This window comes from Tursiops truncatus, chromosome 3 (assembly GCF_011762595.2).
Source record: "Tursiops truncatus isolate mTurTru1 chromosome 3, mTurTru1.mat.Y, whole genome shotgun sequence".
NCBI lineage: Eukaryota > Metazoa > Chordata > Mammalia > Artiodactyla > Delphinidae > Tursiops > Tursiops truncatus.
Genome location: NC_047036.1, coordinates 28,481,317 through 28,504,627, shown reverse-complemented (window position 1 = coordinate 28,504,627; position 23,311 = coordinate 28,481,317). Strand labels below are relative to the sequence as shown.

General features: G+C 38.0%; 2 protein-coding genes across 3 annotated transcripts; one reads left to right on the top strand and one right to left on the bottom strand.

Annotated features, from left to right (window-relative positions):
- Positions 1–1,050: 1,050 nt before the first annotated feature.
- On the bottom strand, positions 1,051–9,391 carry BRIX1 (biogenesis of ribosomes BRX1). The gene is made up of 10 exons (XM_004323556.4): positions 9,233–9,391; positions 6,978–7,089; positions 5,566–5,609; positions 3,961–4,031; positions 3,773–3,822; positions 3,595–3,668; positions 3,386–3,436; positions 3,155–3,256; positions 1,753–1,881; positions 1,051–1,508 (listed from the first exon to the last, which is right to left on the bottom strand). The coding sequence occupies exons 1-10, from the start codon at positions 9,389–9,391 to the stop codon at positions 1,239–1,241; spliced, it is 1,062 nt and encodes a 353-aa protein (XP_004323604.2). The 3' UTR covers positions 1,051–1,238.
- Positions 9,392–9,527: 136 nt separating this feature from the next.
- On the top strand, positions 9,528–17,240 carry RAD1 (RAD1 checkpoint DNA exonuclease). Of its 2 annotated transcripts, none has more exons than XM_004323557.4 (6): positions 9,528–9,666; positions 10,132–10,397; positions 11,286–11,394; positions 12,756–13,014; positions 14,888–14,986; positions 15,324–17,240. In XM_004323557.4, the coding sequence occupies exons 2-6, from the start codon at positions 10,203–10,205 to the stop codon at positions 15,499–15,501; spliced, it is 840 nt and encodes a 279-aa protein (XP_004323605.2). In that variant the 5' UTR covers positions 9,528–9,666; positions 10,132–10,202; the 3' UTR covers positions 15,502–17,240. The 2 variants fall into 2 exon arrangements, with proteins under 2 accessions (XP_004323605.2, XP_019785727.1); XM_019930168.3 differs by having other exon boundaries at positions 14,888–15,024; positions 15,324–15,460.
- The last annotated feature ends 6,071 nt before the right edge of the window (positions 17,241–23,311 follow it).

Genomic DNA, 23,311 nt, shown 5'->3' with positions numbered 1-23,311 from the left:
CATAATTTTTGACCAGAGTTCTTATAGGAAACCACAAATATTGTACAAAATACCTATAGAAAGTTTGCTGCAAGCACCTATACCAGAAAAGGATAAAATTGAAATACTCAAATATCCAACAAGGGACTGCTTAGATAGGCGTGACAGAGTGGAATACTATGGAATTACTAATCACGCTGCAGAAAAAGACAGGAGAAAATGATTAGCATGAAATTAGTGGGTGACAAAATACCACATGCATGACCCCTATCCCTGGCCACTTGCATCCAGAATCTTGTCTTTCCATTACTAATCGACTTCCAGGGTAGTAAGCCCAGTGCTCTCTTTACTTCAAGTAAAGTTCTTTCTTAACAGGAGAAATTCAAATCTTCTGGTGCCCTCTTAACAACTGTCCTGTTTTTCTTTCTTTTACTGTTAATTTGATAAGTAATTTACAGGCACTGCTTCTAAATTAAATTTGTAATCTACAAAAAGCTTTCAACACATATAAACTCATTTGATTTGCAAAACCTTTGTTTTTTTTTTTTTGTGGTATGTGGGCCTCTCACTGCTGTGGCCTCTCCCGTTGCGGAGCACAGGCTCCGGACGCGCAGGCTCAGCGGCCATGGCTCACAGGCCCAGCCGCTCCGCGGCATGTGGGATCTTCCCGGACCGGGGCACGAACCCGTGCCCCCTGCATCGGCAGGCGGACTCTCAACCACTGCACCACCAGGGAAGCCCAAAACCTAAGTATTTTTAGCATACATTTTCAAGGTAAGAAAACAAGATGAGAGGTTGGCTTTTCCGGGGCCTCACTGATTTGTGACTCAGGGACTCAAACCTCAGTAAGATGTTTTCCCTTCTAGCAGTCTACCCCAACTTTACCATCTGAAACTATGCTCTCAAAGTGCCTAATGCTCTTTTACATGTAATAATGATCCAATAAATCTGTTTGAATTTCAGCTTTGCTAAACTCAAAATTTTAATCCAAGAGAGCAGGCCTAAACCTTAATTGTGCTAAGTTTTTAATAATACAAACAAGCTTTGAAAAGAAAATCAGAAATTAAGTGATGAGTTCTGGTGATATTTTATTTAGAAAAAAATAGGACCCGCCCCCCCGAAGCCACAAAATCTTAATTTTTCTCTTTTAAATGTCACACTAATTAGATATAAGGTTGTCCCAAATAATAAAAGTATTTTTACACATTGAACATAAAATAAATATAAAACAAATGAGAACAAATTAGTTATCCATTGATTCATTTTGCATTCCCACTGTTCATCTTCTGTTTCATTTTCCTTTGCCTTTTATAAATCCTTTTCTTTCTTGCTTTCAAATCGACTTTTGGCTCTGGTTTTACCCACTGTATTTCTATCGGCTTTTCCTCAGCTGGTATAACAAAAACATCTGCAGTGGGATCATGGGGAAGAATAGTCTTTGGTTCTTTCTTTCTCAGCTTCTGCACGTCTTTCACTTGCTGTTTCTCTCTGTATTTTGCAGCTGTGATGGATCTTATGACACGCCGATGCTAGAAACAAAAAAATATTAAAGGTGCTTTTGAAATAAAAATAAACATTTTATACACGGCAAAGACATTAACTTATGAACCCTACTTCCCTTCACCCTGTGTCATCAAAAAAAAAAGCAATTTGTAAGACTGTACGCAGCAAAAACCAAATTCAGTTTCACAGTTAACACAACAGTTACTTGACAGAATTATTTTGGCCCAAGAGTTCTGGGACATAAAGGACCACTGAACAAAAACAGCTTACCATGTTTGGTGACTGGTAGTGAGGATTTTCATACAAAGTTGGTCCTCCAAAACTTCCCTGGAAAATCTTTATGAGATTTAAGACAAAACGGGGTCCTATTTCTACAAGAGCAGCATCTTCCTCTATGATCTTTAATAAAAAGGAAACATTTCATTTTGGTTTGGATATACTACTCCTCCTAAAATGTATACAGGCTATATCCTCATTACAAATGTGCCTAAAAGAACTGATAACCAATGAAGTTAAGGTGGAAGTGAAACTTGGCAAGTGCCAAATCATCAATACTTTCTGAAATACATTACTGGTTACAGGTAGTTGTCATAGGAAAATATAAATGCTTTTTCAGTGTGTTTTTAAAATTGAGTCACTTCAATTTGGTCTGTATCTTGCTTCTCACAACGCGTGTCTTCTTGAAAAATTGTGGTTAAATGAATATTTAAAACTGCAACCATGGGCTTCCCTGGTGACACAGTGGTTGAGGGTCCGCCTGCCGATGCAGGGGACACGGGTTCGTGCCCCAGTCTGGGAAGAACCCACATGCCGTGGAGCGGCTGGGCCCGTGAGCCATGGCCGCTGAGCCTGCACGTCCAGAGCCTGTGCTCCGCAACGGGAGAGGCCACAACAGTGAGAGCCCGCGTACCACAAAAAAAATAAATAAAAAATTAAAAAAAACTGCAACCATTATAACAAAATGGATTAAAGCACCCTATGGAGCACCCTTTCAAAATTTAAATCAACCCCTAAAATGTTTTTATAAATTTAATTCAAATTAGATTAAAAGGTAGATAAAAAGACGTTGGCAGAATTTATTTTTGAATGGTTACTGACTGTGGAATTAAGAGACAACTTCTGAACTACAAATATTACTATAGTTGGTTAAGGTATGCCTGCCCTCAGGGGTTACGAAGGGGATATGTTTAACTCACACTGCAAAGTATCCAATATAACAACAACATGCAGAAAAGAGCCCAGTTTACTTCATAAGCTGTCTGAAATTTTGCCTTGCTGCTCTCTTCCACCTCTCCACAGATTTCCAGAATCACCTCTCCTCCTGGATGAATCACTGTATGACTCATCTAATAGTTCTCACTGAATGCTTTCTACAGGGGTTATGTTTTTCAAAGTCTTAAACCCCACCTCACCCCTGGTAGATTCTAACGTCTTGGAAGAGAAACTTATATTTTACTCAATATATAGTGGCTTGTTAGAAAATCCATACACCATATTAGCTGATAGCCATGAACGTAAGTTATGAGATAAAGGTTATTTACTACAAGTCTGTGGGGAAAAGAAAACGATGTAAACGAAAAGAAAAGAATTTATCATTTGCATTTTCCATGTCTATAAAAACAATATATCCTAATTTATTTCAAAGTATAATTAAAAGTTAATTAAAGCTAACCTGAAAGTTCCGAAACCATATCCTATTATCCAAAATAGTGAACGTAAACACATGGTCCACAAATGGTTGACTTTTGGGATGATACCGTGGTGTACTAAAGATCTAGTGGGAAAAAGGACACGTTAGTTCTGTATTCTGTGACATACCATGTGTGCTTCAGATAGCTAAGTTAAAAGGAAGACACTCATTTAGAATATTTTACTAAAAATAGTTTCTAGTAAAGATATTTACCTGAATTAAGAGTTCTTTTAACAAAGCAAAATGTGGTAATTCATCAAAAGCCTATAAAAATAGAGTGAACATATTACTTGACAACATTAGTTTTGTTTAAAATTGTTTGTGTTTTTATATTAACTAAACTGAATTATACAACTATATCCACCAAAAAACAACCATGCACAGTAGAAAATTAGACCTCATACACTAAATGAGAAACTTACAGGATCAAAAGACAAGAGGGGCCGAGAACCTTTCAAACAGTTTCCAGTCATCTTTAGCTCAGCTAGGGTATGAACTAGAAAAATTACATCAGCAACAAAAATAGTTATAACTTTGGCACGATTATCCCAAAAGATTATTTTCAATTTTCTCACAAAAACTTAAATTGAGTCAACTTACTATTTTGAACAAGGAATTTAGCAGATGGTCCGTGAGGTGAATTTGAAAGCCTAAAAAATATAAAAGCTTTTTCAACTAATTAAAATTTAGAACGTAGTAAAAGCTTACTACCAATTCAGTTTAAAAGACACCATAATGTGCTAATAATATTCACATATTCTCTAATCTTATTTAATACATTCTCTTACCACATATAGAGATCTTGTTTTTTCTTAGCTTCAAAATAGATACATTTATTGCAGTTTTTCATTTCACAAACCTAAACGGGGCAAAGTATAGAAAAATGAAGTGGATAATAAAAATAAGATCTAAAGTAATTCAATGCAATGAATATTTAGATGCCTTCAAAAATACTTAAGCAGGTTAATAGGCTACAAAGGTCTAAATCGAGGTAAATTTATTCATGGAAACGTTTAAAGTTCCTCTTAGGTGTTCTGTCCAAGGTAAACTGTGCTCTGCCCACCTCTTTGGTGGAAGCAGCTACTCTTTCTGGCCTAGCATTTTTACTGGCCTCCCTTGGGGAACCTCTTCTTCTGACCATGGTCCTGTGTACAAACTACAAAGATTTAAAACAAATGTCCCAGGGATAAAGCACATTACAATTAGCCTCACCAACTGTAGAAAAATACAGTCCTTACAGAACCAAAAATCATCCTTTATAATGGTTACTTTGATTTTTAACTCTCTTTAACTCTCTTTTAGCTTTTCGATTTTAAGCTCAAGAAATTTGTTTTTTCTTCCTCATCTGTACTACCATTCTGTGATTTGGTTCTGTAAAATCACTAAGGAGCTGGCGAAAGGCAAGTATACAAAACCCATTTCAAGCTGAATTAAACTTCAACATCTCAAGGATTTACAAAGTCACAATTGAGAAATATACAAAAGGAATGAAGTCCTATATTATTGTCGTGTTCATAAACTAATACATATACACTACCTGAGGCTTAAAGAATTCTTCAGTCCAATGCTTTTGTTCCTTACTGGTCTTACAATAAACACATCTACACACTAAGTTGTGAGCGTTAGTTGCTGGCAACCCATATCCTGTTTATTTCTCCTATCTTCACTTGAAATTATACTACTTGTTTACGGCCTGTCTCCTCCATTAGAATGTAAGCTCCATGATGATAGGGGCGTTTTTCTAAACACTGTTTCTATAATGCCATGATAGAGCAGCACTTCAAAAATTTGTGCTAAATAAATAACAGAGGCATTTCTAATAGCTAAAGAGAGTTATCTTAAAACAATTCTAAGTTTTAAAAGAAAATCTGCTCTAAAAACGCAAGTTTACTCTTCAACAATACTTTGAAAATTTAACATATTACTAGTTTGTAATATCTTAAGAGCAAATATCACATGCACCGCTTTTAAAACTGGCAAAATACTTTTCAATGAGTTTTAAAAAATATTTAATGGGCTTTTTACTTACGTTGATAATTTTTATGAGTACCTACTATGAATTTAGCACTGTACTAGACATAATGAGAAAAAAAAAGAATGATTTAATCCTTGTCCTCAGGAAATTTCAGTATGCTTGTTGAGAGAAGACAAATATAAGAATGATCAAGAAATTATATACTGAAGCACTAAACTATGTGAAATAGACAATGAGTACTATAAAAATTTAAAAGGCAGATAAAGTTCATAAAATTTGCGTATCTTATACAAAACAACTTAAAAGTCACTGAATAACTGACTTATTTTCTAAATGAACTATTTCTAGTGTTCCAAATATTGTGTTCCTAAATACAATGTTGCTAGAATATTTTACTTTAATTAATTTCTAAAATTACCTCGTTAATCACAAATAACTTATCTTTACGATCCATTTTAGTATCTATAAAAAGAAAAACAGGTTAAGTAAACAAAAAATTTCAAAGCTACTTCAATCAAATCACACATACTTTCTAGGAAATTAAATGTTAAGTATTTTTTATAATCTTCAGTTTAAATGAGATTTTATTAATCTTCAAAATGATTAGACCTGAAAACACATGACCTCTTTAAAAATCTTGTTCTTTTGAAATGTAAACAAGAGTGATTAAAAATAGTCCTCAAGAATTATCAAGCTCTAAGCAGTGTCTCTTACTTGTGTACAGACATACCTCAGAGATGCTGCCAGTTCAGTTCCAGACTACCGTAACAAAGCGAATATCGCAATAAAGCGAGTCACACAAATTTTTTTGGTTTCCCAGTGCATATAAATGTCACGTTTATACCATACTGTAGTCTGTTAAGTGTACAATAGCATTATGTCTAAAAGAACAATGTACATACCTTAATTTAAAAATATTTTAGTGCTAATAAATGCTAACCATGAAAAAGTTTGAAATATTCCAAGAATTACCAAAATGTGACACAGACACAAAGTTAGCAAATAAATGCCACTGAAAAAATGGCACCAAGAAACTCGCTCGACGCAGGGTTGCCACAAACCTTCAAATGAGGGAAAAAATTGCAATAAAGCGAAGCGCAATAAAAAGAGGTATGCCTGAATTCTATGAATCCCTTTCAAAAATGGGAAAATTCTCACAAACCACATTTAGAGCTCATAAATTAAAATTCTCTCATTAGTTTCAGAGACCTGAAGATGTAACAGCAGACCTCAGTTTGAGAAACACTGGTCTAAAGAACTAAGTTATTACCTAGAATTAAAACCAAAAGCACCTCCCAACACAGGCACAAAAACACCTGCATGAGGGCGCTATCACAGTTATAAACTCCAAACTAGATGTTCTTCATTTGCCTGTAAGATACCCCATTACTAAAAAGAAAAGCTTGGCACTTAGGAGCAGACTGAGTCCCAACTTGAAGGTGCTTGAAATCCTACTCCTGGCCCATTAAGTTTTTTAATAAAAAGTTATTTTAAATACAGAAAGCAATACATGGCAGTCCCAAATCATTTAGAAGGACAAACCAGCTCATGACCTCTGAGAACATTACACTGAAGGCATTCCTGGACCTTTAAGAAATGTTTTGCTAGTTGGGATCTGTTTAAGAAAGGAAAGAGAATGTTTAATGAATTTTGCAAAGAATTTCTAACAAAATATTAATTGGAAAAATCTTGGCACTGAACAGATACACTTCTGAGAAGTCATGCTTCTTTACCTGACATGCTGAACGAACAAAGTGTGACTCAAAGTGAAAACATATAAACAGGCAAGTTTACAAATACAAAATTTTAAAGTATGTGATATAAAGGTACCTGCTTTAGAATGAGGCATCAACATTCTCAAGTCTTGCATTAAATGTCTTGTTCTGAAATTTATTCCTCTAGAAGAAAAGATGAGAATCCGTTCCTTATTTTTCCACTTGCCCTAAAGAAAAAAAAGTGAGATGAATTTTAACATCTCATAATGAGTCTACCTTGTTTGTTTGTTTACAGATAAAGCTTCCAAGTAGCAAGCCAAACAATCTTTAATTCAGAATCTCTGTAGCACTGACCCCAGCTGCTACCCAGAAATCTCCTTGGCTTCCCTTCTTTTTATTTTTTTTTTCTTCAATCTCTCCAATTCCTCCTCCTGACTCTAAAGATCCTTTCTTAGCCCTTTTTTGTTTCTGATCTCTCCAGGACAGAGTTCTCATAATCATTCTCACAGCTTTGATTGTCAACTAACTCTACAGAAAGGTAAGGAACTCTTTCTAGCCCTAATAATCCAAGTATTTGGCTTACCTCAAATTCAACTCTAGAATACCAACCCTTAAAATCCGGTAAATTTCTTTGCTATTTATTTTTCTGATGATGTCACCATCATTTCAGTCCCCCACACTTTGACTCTTCCATCTGCCCTTGTTCTCTCATATCATAAGCACTAGTAAATGCTATCAATCTCTCTTTGCAACAACTTAGTCCTCTCCTAGTGATACTGCCTTCAAGCTTCAGATTCTTAATCTCAGATCAACTGCAAATCTTCTAAATGCTGGTCTTTCCAGCCAGAAGCTCCTCCAACAGACAAGGCAGACTACCGCCTACATGCTCCAATCACATCTTTACCTTCCAGGGTTTTCTAAACAAAGTCCAAAATGATACAGCTTTAACACTGGATTCTAAAATACACCTATATTTCTACCTTACTATTGCCCCAAATAAACCCTACACTTTAGCCAATTTGGCTGTACTTTTTAAACTGTCAGCATTTCGTCCACTTCAACACCTTTGATTAGTTTTTTTTTCTCTCTCTCACTCTCTCCCTCTTATATTGTTCCCTCTCGTTTTTGAATATCGGAATTTTGCCCTTACCTTGGGATCCAGCTCAAAGGCTAAATCCTTCATGATCCCTTACCTGGTTATCCTAAAGTAATCTTTATTTCTTGCACTTCAGTAATATTTTTTATATTGTGACTCAGATCATAGCTACTATCATATTTCTTTCTAGCTCTTAAAGTGAAGAGTGAGAACACTAACATTTACAGAAAATCTACAAGTTCAGCTTATTCTTCACAAAAAGTAAATCACATTTTCTTGCTCTTAATTTACAGGTGAGTGAAGAGTTCGAAACGTCCCTGATAATTAATATCAGGGCTAGAATTCAAGCTCATCTTTCATTACTAAAAGCTAACTCCTTTCCCAGTGCTTGCCACTCCACCACAAAGGGTCATTGATCTATCACTCACTACGTGGTAGACAGAGGTTTACGCTAAGTTTGGGAGCGGGGGAGACAGAAATTAATAAATCAAACACAATTCTTGTCTCCACAGTATCTGATCTAGCTTACGGAGCCCTCAGTTGACTGAAAGTTAAGTCCAACAACTTGTGTTCACCTTCTTTTGAATAAAAACCATCAACTCATATGAGTTCTTAGTTTTCTTCTAAACGCCAACATGTTAGGAGGAAGTGGTCATGTTCTAGTTTTGCAATCCCAAAGCAGGGGAAACCTAACTTCTTACGTGCCTGCCACGTTAAAACTTTGTTGAATATACGTAAAGGTCATACTATCTACTCCAGTTTTCGTTACCCCTTTAGAGTTAAAGATCAAACAAGTCAAAATCATAATCCCAAAGGAGAGCAACTTTTAAACGACCACATAACAAGCTTCAGCATCCCTAACTGACTGCAGCTCAATATGGCAGAATGTGGAATTCTGGAAGGTATTCACTGGAATTCATCACTGGAAGGGATATATTCGAGAGCGAGGAACAACTCTAGGGAAAAAGTACTATCCTTCAACAACAACAAAAAATGGAGTAACTGGAAGACCAAACACTGTTAACTGAGTCCCCGTAAGTCGCTTCCTGTGAGCCGGGTAAGAGTTCAGAAGTCGGCCCTGTTGCTCAGCCCGCAGCCTCCAAGACTGCAGCCACGTGCACGAGGGTTAAATGTAAACGCTGTAGGGGGTCCCGCCGGGACACAGGGGACCGAGCTCCCGAAACACCCCTGCAACTCGGAAACCCGCAGAGCCATCATGTGGTAACCAGCCCCAACGAAGGCGCGTGAAACCACGGCCGTAGAGCCTCCCCTACCTTGCAAACCGGGCCTGGGATACGATCTCTCTCTGCCTCCGCCGCCTCCTCTGCTACGTCGCTCGGCTTAGCAGGCGTCTTAGCATCTTTTTCGTTTCTTTTTAGCTTTTTCGCCTGAAACGCCGGGCCTCCACGCCGTTTCCTCTTGGCCACCGCCATCTTGCTCCCCGCCTTCACTCTGGGCCTTTCTTCCGGCTCGGCCGCTCGCTCCGCTTTCTCATCTCTATGGTCCCGAGGCTCGGCCTCGGCAGTCCTCCTCCTGCTCTATGGTGCCTCCTTCCCGTCTCTAGGGTACGGCTCGCTCGGCTCTCTAGGCCTCGCATATCTCTGTGGTGACGGTTGGCCGAGCTGGTCGAGCCATCTGAAAAGAGTGGCGGGAGCCTCTCCACTTCTTCCCCAGTTTTTCGGGAGCTGCGTCCTGGCCCGGCGCAAAGGTAAGGTTTGGGTGCTCGGGATCCCGAGACTAGTAAGCGGGTGCCGTGGGCTGGTGAGCCGCGCTGTCTAGGACTCTTCGAGGACCTTCCGAGGACTCAAGCCCGCCCCTCTATCGCCTGTTCTGTTAGGAGTAAGGTTGGAGGTGCGGGACACCTCAAAACCGACCCTGGGGATACGTAGCCCCAGTTTGGTTGAAGCTGGCCCCGAATGACCGTGTTAGTTGGCCTATTTTTATCCTTCGTAACTTTTCGTGTGTTACTGTCTCCTTAGTAAGGACGACGAAATCGTAGCTTACAGATAGTAATTTTCCCCCAAGTTAGAAACAGTTAAGTGGCAGAGAGGTGGGGTTCAATCCCTGCTCCGCCGAGTTCAACGTCTAGACCTCTTACACTCAGCTCAGCGCCGGTTGAAATCGCCCGCCTCGTCAGCACTGACGCGGAGTTTTATCTGTCGCATCTCCTCAGGTGTTTTGTGACCCCGCGGGAGCGGGTGTTGGCACCTGGAGCATCCCTCGGGGCCGAATGCGTCGTGGACCATGCCCCTCCTAACCCAGCAGATCCCAGATGAGAATGATTACAGCTTAGTGGCTAGCCTTGACAACGTCAGGAATCTCTCCACTATCTTGAAGGCCATTCATTTCCGAGAACATGCCACGTGTTTCGCTACTAAAAATGGAATCAAGGTTACAGTGGAAAACGCAAAGTGTGTGCAAGCAAATGCTTTTATTCAGGTATGGAAGTAGGCACCTTTAAGCCTGTGACATATGCTATTCTTCACCCAGCTCAATGAATTCCGAGGGTCTTAATAGACATCATTTCAGTTAGAGAACAAAATATCATTATTTGAATTATGTTTCTCTTCTGGTAACAAATTCTTTCCCCATCGTGTTTTACAGAGATAATGGTTAATAATAATAATGTCTGAAATATATTAAGCTAAACTATAGGCGAGCACTTTTCTGAGTGTTTTATATGCTGCCAACAGTCCTGCAGCTGGCAAATGGCATAGTTGGGATGAGAACCCAGAACATTTGTTTCCATAGTATATGCTCTTTTGCACTACCTTCCTATTATTAATTTTTTTCCTTGTAGTGGTTATAATCTATTTGTTCTTACAAAGTAATATTTTATGGTTCAGATAGGATTTCAGATTTACTTCAGCATTTTTTTTAGAACACCTAAGTGCACAGTATGACCTCAGGTACAGAGAAATAAATAAGACATGGTTCCTGTTCTCAAAAGAAATTGAAAACCAGTATGACTCATGCGGTGTCTAATTGGCTGTTTTCCAAATGACCTTCGCCAAACTGATGGGCACAAAATGGAGACAAGGGAGAGTCATGTGGAGGATAGTTTAGCTCCAAGAAGCTAGATGAAGGACCTTTCATAAAGTTTCGCACGGGACTGAAATCAGTTACACCTTCAACTGTTGAGTAGCAGTATTCTAATGGATCACAATTGAAAAAGTTAAGGATGTTTTGATTAATAATCAGAAATTATTTTCATGGGGTTAGCACAATATTGTTATTTTAAAAACATATAAAGTGAAATCTAGAACCTTATATGTGAGTTTTCATTCTTTAATATATATACATTTTCACATTTACTTTTTTTCATAGGCTGGAATATTTCAAGAGTTTAGAGTTCAAGAAGAGTCTGTTACTTTTCAAATTAATTTAAACATCCTTTTAGACTGTTTATCTATTTTTGGATCAAGCCCTATGCCAGGTGAACTATTTTATTATCATTATAACAACATAAAAGAATTATATAGAATGCTCAGAAAAATACAGGCAAAGTTATTAGAATATAAGTAATATAAACATTTGTTTAGAAAATTAATTGCCAATTTATTTTTCATTTGCCACAATCATGGATTCTGATTTTTCACAGTGTTAATAGAAAGTATGCTTACGGTTCTTTTCATATTTGCAAAAATATTTACATTCATCTTTTTTTAATTTATGAAGATTTTAGGATTTTAAATTTGAACTAATCAAAAGAAGACTTTGAACATGTCTTAAATATCTTTAACATTGAGAAATATGTTTTAATTACTTCTTTTTTCTAACTTGTCTAGAATTACAGTTAGTGGCAGAAAAAATAGATACCAATTGTCCTGACTCCCAGTTTACTGTGTTCGAAATTTGTTTGCTTTTTTCTTTAATCCCTGTTTATAAATTATGTTTATTTTCTTAAATGCTTTCCTTTAAAATATTTATATATTTTTAGGAATAGTGAATTTGGTTGCTCTAGATATAAAACAACAAGGAATCCCTAGAAGAATGATTTTTTATTTCATAGGAAAGGAATCTGGATATTTGCTAGGGAAAATTCAGTTATGGTCTTCTAGAAAATATATTTTAATTTTGTAATGACAATTCCATTATTATTGGAATTGGTTAAAATTATATTTTCTAATGCAGTGTTCCCCAGCTAGTTTTCCATAAAAGCATCTGCCTTCCCCCATTCCTCACCCAGTTCTCCACCCAGTAAGGAAAAGAAACTAGAGTGTCCTGTCATATTCCTTCTCCTCTCTAGTGGTTTGCAGACGTAAAACCCTAACCACCAGTAACCATCCTTTTTCTCCCAGTTAGACCTTAAAATTTGAGGAAATGTAAAGACTATCTCCCAACAGAAAAAGTTGGAAGGGTCCTTATCACAGTGAATACACTGATGTTATAGTAAGACAATATCAAAGATATCCATCGTTGCACAAATTGAACGTTCACTAATAGCATAGCCTGTTCCACAACAGTTATTACATGAAGTATTGGACCATATAGATTCTCCATCCTGAAGTTGTATATAATCAACTAACTATTTCTGAGGTGTTTTTTGGCAACCTGGAAAACGATTTCAAAGAGTTACATTACATTTTGTTCCCAATTTTTTACAGTTATTTTTGGAATTGTCTACAGACAGCTATCATCAGGGAAGATGTGATCCCTTCTTATAAGGATATACATACATATATGCTAGAAATGGACAGGATAAGATATTCTTGAGGAGTTTTAGGCATCATTTGAGTAGAAGCTGAACCCAGAGCTCAAAAGCTAAGCCCCAAGTATGATTTGTTTCCATTGCAGGGACTTTAACTGCACTTAGGATGTGTTACCAAGGTTATGGTTACCCTTTGATGCTATTTCTGGAAGAAGGAGGAGTGGTGACAGTCTGTAAAATCAACACTCAGGAGCCCGAGGAGACTCTGGATTTTGATTTCTGCAGCACCAATGTCATTAATAAAATTATTCTGCAGTCAGAGGGACTCCGTGAAGCATTTTCCGAATTGGATATGACAAGTGAGGTCCTACAGATCACCATGTCTCCAGATAAACCTTATTTCAGGTACTTGAAAGCAGTACAGTTATAGTTAATGTAGTTTACTCCATCTCCCTACTTACACGTTTGCTTAGGATGCAGAATTTTTATTATCCAGGTTACTAGAATTTTCAGAACTTTAGAGAGCTTTTACTCTTACTTCATACTTTTTTAGGTCAAGACACTAGGAAGACCCAGGAAGATTTAACTCACTATTTAAAGCTTCATAGGTAGTGTTGGTTTCTAGAAGAGTAGTCCAGTCTCCTAGTTCATCACCTAGTGGTCTTTTCATTGCTGTACTACTTAACTGTTGTAGATAGGTTGCGTCGTGAGGAAAATTGGGCTCTAACTTTTGGAAAAGATGTTTGTAGTATACGGCATCTCTTTTTCTTTCCTTTCAAGTTAGTACAGGATGCAAAAGGAAATAGGTGTTTTCTATACATGGTTCATTCACTAAGTATCTATTGATCACCTACTGTGTGCATATTTGCCTTATTAAAGCACTACAGGAAGGAACAGCTTAAAATCAAGGTGACGAGGATATATGTGAAACAGCTCAGAAGGGACAAAATTACATGCCATTAAGTTCCAAAATAATAAATACTTAGGGAACCAGCACTTAGGCAGGAATGGTCAAGGTGAGCTTCCTAAGAGAGGGCAATTTTCATCAGGAATACAGTGTCAAAAACTATCAAGCTGCTTCCCATGTTTTGACCCAACAAATTATGAAATGGCCAAACTCTTCATGATTAGAATCAATTTAGAGAGAGAATTTAAATGTCTTCTCTTTTGAAATATTTCAGAATATTAAAGAGTAAAGGAGTTAAATACATATAGTATGAGAGGTGTAATTGTTCTTTTTGTATCTACTTTAGAAGAACTGCAGGCCTTTCTCATAGGTTAGGCAGTTAAAAATTTGGCTCAAGATTGGTTAAAATGTTAATCAAAATGGAAATCAGTGGAACCCTACTTAAGCAGTGATATGAATTAAAATTCCAGGCACTGAAACAGAGTATTCCAGAGGCTCCCCATCTAAATGTTCTCTCAGCATGAGTAACTAGATGGATCATGATATCTTTCATCTCCCATATAGGAAATTATTTGATGGTGGGGAACTGGAAGTTGAAATATTTTTTTTTTGGATACGTTGAACTTGAGCCTGTGACACTAGGGAGTAGTTGGATATATAGATCTAGAGCTCAGGAGATCAGTCTAGACTGGAAATTTAGATTTGGGAACCATCAGCGTGGCTGGGCATGGACAACATAGCTGAGAGAAAGAGGTGACGTTAGAAGAGAGAAAAGGTGGATCCTGAGGAAAGCCAGCACCTAGGTCTTTATCGCTGTGCTCATATAGTGCTCATCCACATGTTAACGCCAAAGCAAATGATCAGTAAGTTCATGCAGATTAAGTAAACTGCTGATATTACCAAGCAAAGAAAACCATAAAACAGCCTGAAGAACAGTCTGGGGTACAGAAAGGCCCTAGTTGCTTGGTGGGGCAGTAGAGACAGGGAACAGGACCCCAGGCTTGCAGCTGATGAAGATCAGGGTCTTCTGTCACTCCTCAGCTCTCTCCTGTTATATGGTTCTGATTTCAGGAGGAGGAAAGGACAATATCAGAGTAGAATTCGGGTAATGAAATTGAGGCAAACCCCTATGGATTCCTTTTGTGACTGGCTTTTTTCAAAGCCATTTATTAGTGGCTAGCTCTCCTGTGCTCCCACAGCATCCTACAGGAATCTTTATTATGTACTTGTTATAGTGTCTTGTCACCAGGTGTTTACATACCTGTTTCACTCACGAGAATGAGCTTCTTAAGGGAGTGTTTTCTTATTTGGATCCTAATGTGGCTTATTGTTGGACCAATGAATAAGTGAGTTGCTCATTTTCTACTATAGGTTATCTACTTTTGGGAATGCAGGAAGCTCCCACCTTGACTATCCGAAAGATTCTGATTTGATGGAATCATTTCACTGTAATCAGACCCAGGTCAACAGGTCAGTTCTTAATATAGAGGTTGCCATTGATGATGAAGGTGAGGTTAAATACCACATTTCTATTAAATAAATTTTTTAAAACTTTCAATGTGTAGATAAAAGTATAGCATTAAGAAAAATAAATAGTAGGTTGCTGGGTTTACTTGGGGATTTTGGATTGCAATAGTGGATGAAATTTTTAAAATGAAGAGAAAATACTAGCAAATTGGACAAGTATTTGATTTTATTCTTATATTTGCTACTTGGTAGTTCTTGGCTAATTTTTGTCCTTTACTTGGAATTATGAGCACTGCTTTAAGTGTGTCCAAATAACAGCTTTTTATTTATTTTTCTACAGATACAAGATTTCTTTACTGAAACCCTCTACAAAGGCATTAGTCCTATCTTGTAAGGTATCTATTCGAACAGATAACCGAGGATTCCTCTCATTACAGTATATGATTAGAAATGAAGATGGACAAATATGTTTTGTGGAATATTACTGCTGTCCTGATGAAGAAGTTCCTGAATCTTAGTCTTAAGTATGGCAATCCACTGTGCTATTTATGTACACGTTCATGATTGGTCATGTTCTCATTCTGAGTGTAGCACTCTCCGTGATTTCTTATTGGATTTTCTAAGGGAAAGAAGCATGGAAGAGATAGAAGCTAAGTCCCTGCCCCCTAATAGTTGCTGTATATTTTATAAGTAATGTTTTCACGTAGTCACAGATTATCCAGTACTGGACTAGCCTGTGGTTCTGTCTTTTGAACTCATGGGAATCGTTATGAGCCAAGATGAGTAAGTTTTATGTTTTATTCTACTTAAGCAGGACATTCCAAGAGTCTAAAAATTTAAAGTTTGGTGAAGCCATATCTGAAATGTTCTTTTATTTATTTACTGTTAGAAAAAGCAGTGGCATACGGGCATCACTCCCTATTTGGAATTCTGGATAATCTGTCTTAAAGCAATGGTTCTCAGAGTGTTGTGCCTAGATCACCTGGAAACTTGTCAGTAACTCTGGGGGTGGGCCAGCAATCTGTAGTTTAATAAGCTTCCCGCCAGGAGATTCTGACAAGTGCTCAAGTTTGAGAATCACTGTTTTAAAGGATACTTTATTAAAAATAGTCTTTAATTGCATTGAAGTGACTGCTTTTAACTGTGATTTCTTCACAAATGTTCTGAAGTTCAGGCTTAGTCAGACAAGTCTGAATAATCACATGATTTATTTTTCAAGTGTACATTTTGAAGACATCTGTGAACAGGCTATAAAACAGTCTTCAGAGTTACAGATTTTCATCTTGTTCTGAAAACTTCAGTGTAGTAAGTACTTATTAGATACCTTCTATTTGCCTATAAGAGTTTCTCAATCAAACCAAGGTGTACAAAACCATTTATTAAGTGATTTTATACTTTCGTAGGTAGTTTTCAATGAAACAATTTTTGTGGTATGTAGGTTAAGAAAACATAACACTAAATTATGTAACTTGTTTTCTATTAGAAAAAGTATATAACTAAAATGAAGTTTCTGCACCATGTGACAACAGCTCAGTGTCTCTCAGTGGCCAGGCACTTTTGGCCTTTGGAGAGTGTTTCAGCAAAGCACTTCAGGGAAAAGCTCCTCCAGAACGTTATGTAGGCACTGCTTCCAGGCACGTGTACAATTTGTGCAATTCTGGGTGTCTAGTCCAGGGTGAGTACCTGATAACTAATAAATCTTCCAGGCAATCTCAGGGTGCCCAGCTGGTACAAAAGAAGTTGGAGTTTTGTAAAGTATAGTATGTGTTTGAGAAGGAAATGATTAAATCTACTAAATGTCCAAATATTTTTTTGTCTGGATAAACACAAAATCAAAACAAGTCTAAAACATAATTATGAAAATATTTAATCAGTAAACATTTCAAGGACTACAGTTTTCCTTTAAATTTAAAATAGGGCAGTTGTTTTTTCATTGGCATGTCTAGTACCTAGAACAGTACCTAGGATGCAATAATATTTGTTAGGTGAAAGAACCTCCACTTTCAGATTATTAGTCACTACTTAATTCCATTATTTCGGTTTGAATTTATTTTGACCTAATGTATTTTTTTCAAGTTGAACCTATAAAGAATTTAAAACATGTATTGACTTAATAAGACTTTTTTGCACATTTAAGACTATTATTTTAGCCGCACGTATCTTGAGTTATTTAGAATTCAGAAACTAATGAATTTAATTCTTTCTAAATCACCCTGACATCAAGGTGTGACTTAATAAAGAATTTTTTTTATGCGCACTCTATTTGTCTAGTTTAACTTTGTTCAAGTTCCTATGAAAGACCACTAGGCGGAGCACTTCCTCAGGCAGAGCGGGATGCTTTGGTGACGACAAATTCAGTTCAAGTGTCACACTCATATAGAAGACTGTAATCTTATTTTTAAGATTATCTTTGCCTGTTTGAAGTTTATCTCATATTCTTTCCAGTAAAATTGTGCTTATCAGGAATAGGTAGGTAATATTTTTTCCGTTTTTTAATTCATTTATTCCCTACTTGATGATGATGTGTTTCCACCTAGAATGAATAATTCAAAACAATAAAAATAAAATGATTTGTTAAATTCTATTCAAATAAAAATAAGTCTTGTAACATAATCATTTTTACAAGAAGCCACAGAAGTTCTGTGGTGCTATTGAGTAGTCCTGCTAAGAATTAGTTACAGTTGCTGAAAGGGCAGCATTTGGCGTTCCCTATAGCTTAGGGTGAGGGGTTTTCAGAACAGTGTAGACTCCCTTCTCCCCTTCCTGTCTTCACACTGCTGGCCCTTGTCCCCACGTGAAACAAAAGCTGTTGGGTCCTGAGAAATTAGGGAAATTGTATAGTATTTTCTCTTTTCCCAAGTATGTATTAGTAGCGTTTTTATCCACGTGTCCGGCTACATGCACCCCTGCGCCAGGCAGTTGGCAGCTGTCCCGTGGGTTTCTCACTCCAGCAGTGGACAGCTCGTGCTCTAATCAGAAATGCCACAGGCGGCTGTTACAGGTGTTTCTGGCATCCATATCTTAGTCATGGCCAGAAGTTTTGGTAATTAGCAGAGTAAATGTTTGAAGTAGGTTTCCTTTTGGAAATTAATAGCTCATTGATCAGTATAATAGCTAATAGTAGTGGCTCTCATTGGTAAAACTAGAGGTATTCAGGATATGTGAACTAAATTATTTCAGAGTAGTTCCCCATCCTTGCATGGAAAGGATACAAGAATCTAGTGGGGCCTGTAGCCTGTACCCTTAGGCCTGGTGTATAAGGCTTGACCCCCCTAAATGGTCTTACTTCCTGCCATTTTGTCCAAAGATTTCCGGTTGCTTGTTGCTGAATGGATTAGGACAATCCCATCTCTGGAATATTGTCAGGTTTGCCTTAAGTGGACCTTTCATGGAAGGTGGTGGGTAAACTGCCGAAACAGAGAAGTAAGGCTTCACTGAGCTTATGAAACAGGTTGCATAAACTCTTTGCATGCTTGCTAATGAACGTTTATTAAAATTTGTATGTGGGACAGTTGATCTGGGCTTGATTTTTTTTTTCCTACCTTATCTACCTCAAATTTCAGTGGCCAGTAGCTAATTTAAAAGAATGTAAAAGTTGTATATGACCTTATCGACTGGGTCAGCTAGAAACATCGGGTGTTTGATTGGACTGTTACCCAGATTGCTGCTTCCCACTGAATGAGCTTAGAAAGTAGTTTAGTTCTCATCTACAGTCTGCCAAGAGTGAGACTTTGTAGTGAGTTGTGTTGCTGAACATTTCCAATGTGGTTTCTTAAGACTTAGGGATTTCACAAAATAGTAAAATTTTAAAACTTTTGGAACCAAAATAGGTGACAACTTTCTATTTTGTCAGATACGAGGATATTAAAACTATAACTACCATTCATTATTACTACCATTTCATAAAACATTTTAAAGTCAAAGTCTCAGAGAGTGGACAGTTAGCAATTTTATACTGCCAATAAAGAAAAACTGGAAATATGACAAATAATTTCAAATGAAACAAGAGGGTTACACCATAACATTTTATTTTACAGTGCTACACTTCGTGCTCTTGTTTTCTGGATATAGGTTTGTCAGTTTGGAGATGTTAAGACTTTGGGGTCTCACGAAATAGTAAAATTTTAAAAATTTTAGTGCCACCCAAAAACAGAGTCTGAATGGCCACTTCTTTCTGATAATTTGTTTTTATCACAGTTAATGTTGAAAATCCATTCTTAACTGGATATGCGAAAATGGAAGCAACTCTTCTGAGGCTGCCTTAGTCAATTCAGAGTATTCTGGGCAAGAACAGCAGCAGTCCCATCTCCAGACAGGGCTAAAATCTGCAGTGGCCGACTAGGTGACCAGTTCATAAGCACTGCAGAGAAGGTCAATGGAATATAGGTGCTTTCAGCCAGGGCCGCAACCTGAGACCTCAGTCCTGAGTGCCAAGCGTAAAGCATTCTGGGAATCAGCTGAGGGAGAGTGGCTGCAGCCAGGAAGGAGAGGAAGCCTAGCAGTCCAAGGGCAAGCCACTGGATTAACTGGTGTGTGTGTGTACTCCTGCCACAGCAGAACACTGCTCACTGCTGATACCTTGGGTACTGGCTGATTATTACGATTTACACACTGGACAAATGACTGAAATGAAAATATACTTTCTTAAATGAAGAACCAAGATGTGGCTCTAGCAGCACTGAGTGAGTGATAGAGATGCTGTCAGAGACAAATTTGGATCCCCAAAGACACAGGTGTTTGAGCTCTATTAAATCAGCTCAGGTAACTGAGGAGCGATGAAAAGGGGAAAATAAAAGCTTTTTATAATATAAACTTGAATCTGACTTCTCCTTTGTCCCTGGGTACACAAAGGAATATGATTGGAGATTGCCTGTTTCCTAGATATACACTTGTTCAGGGGCTCAGGATTTTTTTTAACAACCTTGGTGAGCATTCCTTTCCTAAAACGAGCCTTTTTAATCCAGTTTGGTGGGGGCAGCATAGTGGGATGGAAAGAGTAATCATCTGTGATTCAGGAAGTCTGCTTTATAATCACCAGATTGACCTTGAACAAATCAATTTTTCGTATCCCTGGTTTTTTCATTTATAAGAATCAAAATGGCCTTTCTGACTTCAGTAAACCGGATCAGGCCAGTGTTTCAGAAGATCAAATATTTCCTCACAAAGCAGTTTTAATGACCTCAAACAGGTTATGGCTAAAAATTCTTACAAATGGTATATTTAAATGTTTGCCAATAAACTATAATACTTAGGTATTGCAGAATTTTCTTAAAAAGGACTGAAAAGAATGAAAGTAGAGTTAGAAAAAGGGAAATGGAAGGTAATATGAGTCCTAGTGACATGAAAAACTAACTTAAAGCACGTGTCTAAAGATTGCTTCTCCCAAGTTACAGGATCCTGGTTTCTAATGGCTCTTGGGTGCTTTACCTGTAATGCTAAGTGGATCTTTTTTTTCCCAGAGTCCTTTGTTCTGCTTTTGATCTGCCACTGCTATCGGTGTTGGTAAATATATTTTGTGATCCAGAATTTTTTTTATTAATGTTGGCTTTATTGTTGGCTATCTTGTGTAGAGGTTTTCTCTTTACTGTTAACAGAAGACCTAGAGGAAAGGAGAAAACCCTTTGTGCATTTTTCTTGGTTCTTGCCTTCTCTCCCTCCTGCTAGCACCAATCACTGCCTTATTGACCTAGAAGGCTGACCTCAGTCTGAGAAGGCTGACCTCAGTCTAGGCTGACCTAGAAGGCTGACCTCAACTATTTCACCGTGTGACCATCCCCCTAAAATGCTGATTCTGCTAATAGGCCTCCAAAATGGTACTAGAGTCTTGGGTTTTCTCCCTAAAGAACAGGGAACCCTTTGCTTGATTCAGATGGCAGGTCAAGGATATCTAAGATATGTGGATTGCTTTTAATCACAGCTGAAAATTTTTATCAAATGTAGGGCCTTTTATAGTGTTCATGATTTTCAGGTGATTTCTTCTCCTGAGCACAGAGATTTACAGCCCGGAGGCACTGTAAATGCTAAAAAGAGGATCTTATATCCCCATTTCCAGCCATTAAGATTTCCATACTCCATTTTCTTAATACTGGAGAAGTTGGGCAAGAGTTAGAAATAATCTGGTCCGAAAGACTGATCCAGAAACCCGGTTTCTATTAAGTGTTCTTCAGTTACCTCCTGTTTAGACCACAAGCCTGCAACAAGTGTGGTTTGCATAGCCCCTGTTTGAAAAATAAAAAAAAAAAAATTGTTCCACAGAAATATCAGCTACAAAATTTTATGAGCAACTTGAGGTTTTTTTACATGTAAGTCGCACTGAAGACTGATTCATTCTCTACTACTGGACCATATAAAATACAGAAAGCTATCTGGCACTTTAACTTTCTTGTCAGTAAACCAAGAGATACTGTAATTCCAAATTTGAAGAAGAAATAGGCACCAATTAAGTCAGTTGCCCAGGGGTCTCATAAAATCAAGGGTAGGCAAAGATCAGAGAGGGATCTCTGCTAGGGACAGCAAGTTGAAAACAGCCTTGGGCCTAGTGCTCTCCCACCACAAGGTGGCACAATTCCCCTTGCCTGAAACCTTTGGTTACTGAAAGAACACTGACTTCCATAGTGTATATATCATCGTCTTTGCATATAAGTAATTATATCAGACTGCCTCGTCTATGATATTATGTTTCCAGGGGCTAAGCTCTAGCTCACTTTTGAGATATTAACCAGCAAAATGTTTTCCACACCAGCGAAGTGGTAGCTTTTCACAGTTACTAGCCCCTATCTCATTTTCCTTCATTGCCAGTGGTGTAGCTGGAAGGTAATGAAGTCAAAGCCCAGGTTTCAGTAAATATGAAAATAACTTATTTATTACATGATAACCACTTTACTTACATTATCTCATTTTCGCAGCATCACCAAGAGATAGGTACTATTCTCATCCCCATCCTATGGATGAGAACACCAGGATTACACATAGCCAGGAAGTGGTGGTTCTGGGATTTGAGCAGGCTTGTCTGTCTCCAGAGCTAGAGCTCGTAACCACCATGAATCATAAAGAAAAATTAGTTCATAGGGATGTGTTGAAGTCATGTTTCTATGATCAGATAAAATAGTTCATTGGTGAGATCGTCCTTGTTCAGAAAGAACGTATGTCCTAAAGTGGGGCCCAAATCCTTTACCGAACTCCACAAGTATTCCTGTACCCTCAGTTCAAACATGTGCTCTACATACCTTTTGCTTTAAATAAAACCAGACCTAAGATATTTTCTCTATGGCTCTAAATAACGTTTTATTTGCCAAAATTTAAATCACTGACGATTTTAAAAAGAATTCAGGTAAATATAAATACAGTGGCTTTTTAAAAATTAATTTGTGGGCTTCCCTGGTGGCGCAGTGGTTGAGAGTCCGCCTGCTGATGCAGGGGACGCGGGTTCGTTCCCCGGTCAGGGAAGATCCCACATGCCGCGGGGCAGCTGGGCCGGTGAGCCATGGCCGCTCAGCCTGCGCGTCCGGAGCCTGTGCTCCGCAACGGGAGAGGCCACAAAAGTGAGAGGCCTGCGTACCGCAAAAAAAAAAAAAAAGTTCTGAGAAGTCCTTCAGGAAGTAAACCTGTGTCACTTTGTTTAATTCAGTTTGGTTTCTTCCTAAACTCAGTTCTTTCACAGAGCCTTTCTTCCTCCATCCCTTGGACTCAACATTGAAATACCCTTTAGGAAGTGCTGCCTGGTACAGTAGCCTACCATTCTTTCATACACTGCCCTCTGTCATGCCTCTGTGCTTCTGCATAGAGTACCTTCTTCCTGTAATGTCTTCTCCTGCTGGATGAACTGTTACTCGCCCTTCAAGAAACAACTCAGATGTAACCCTGTCTATGAAGTCTTCTCCAGCCTTCTTAGATTCTCTCTCCTTGCTGCTCTGAGTGCACTGAGACTTCTACTAGAGAATCAATATTTCACATTTTCATTATTTTTCATGTTTGTCTCTTGTGCTAGATTGTTGTCTCCTTAAGAGTAATGGCCGTGTTTTATTTATCTCATTACCACCTGCAGCTCCAACTGCACCTAGCACTTAGTAGGAGCTCACCAGATAAATGTTTTGAAGGAATGTTGAGGAAAGAGGCTCAGAATGTTTAAGCAACTTAAGGTTACATTGCTATTTCATAGCAGAGGTGGGACTCACACACAAGGTGCCTTGACTCAAGGTATACGGCTCTTTGGGCATGAATAGCAAATTTGTGGCAGAAGTTTAGCTCTTCCCCCACCCATGCCCCATGACAGACAATAATAAACCCAGCTCCACCAAACCCAGCCTTTTGCTCTGGAACTTCAAGCAT

Excerpts from the sequence above, each read along its gene's own strand:
- BRIX1 (XM_004323556.4), bottom strand. The coding sequence starts at position 9,391 with ATGGCGGTGGCCAAGAGGAAACGGCGTGGAGGCCCGGCGTTTCAGGCG. Across the intron at positions 3,823-3,960 it reads AAACAAGATCTCTATATGTG|GCTTTCAAATTCACCTCACG; the intron begins GTAAGAGAATGT and ends TATATTTTTTAG. Across the intron at positions 3,437-3,594 it reads CCCTCTTGTCTTTTGATCCT|GCTTTTGATGAATTACCACA; the intron begins GTAAGTTTCTCA and ends CTATTTTTATAG.
- RAD1 (XM_004323557.4), top strand. The coding sequence starts at position 10,203 with ATGCCCCTCCTAACCCAGCAGATCCCAGATGAGAATGATTACAGCTTA. Across the intron at positions 10,398-11,285 it reads AAGCAAATGCTTTTATTCAG|GCTGGAATATTTCAAGAGTT; the intron begins GTATGGAAGTAG and ends TTTTTTTCATAG. Across the intron at positions 13,015-14,887 it reads CCAGATAAACCTTATTTCAG|GTTATCTACTTTTGGGAATG; the intron begins GTACTTGAAAGC and ends TTTCTACTATAG.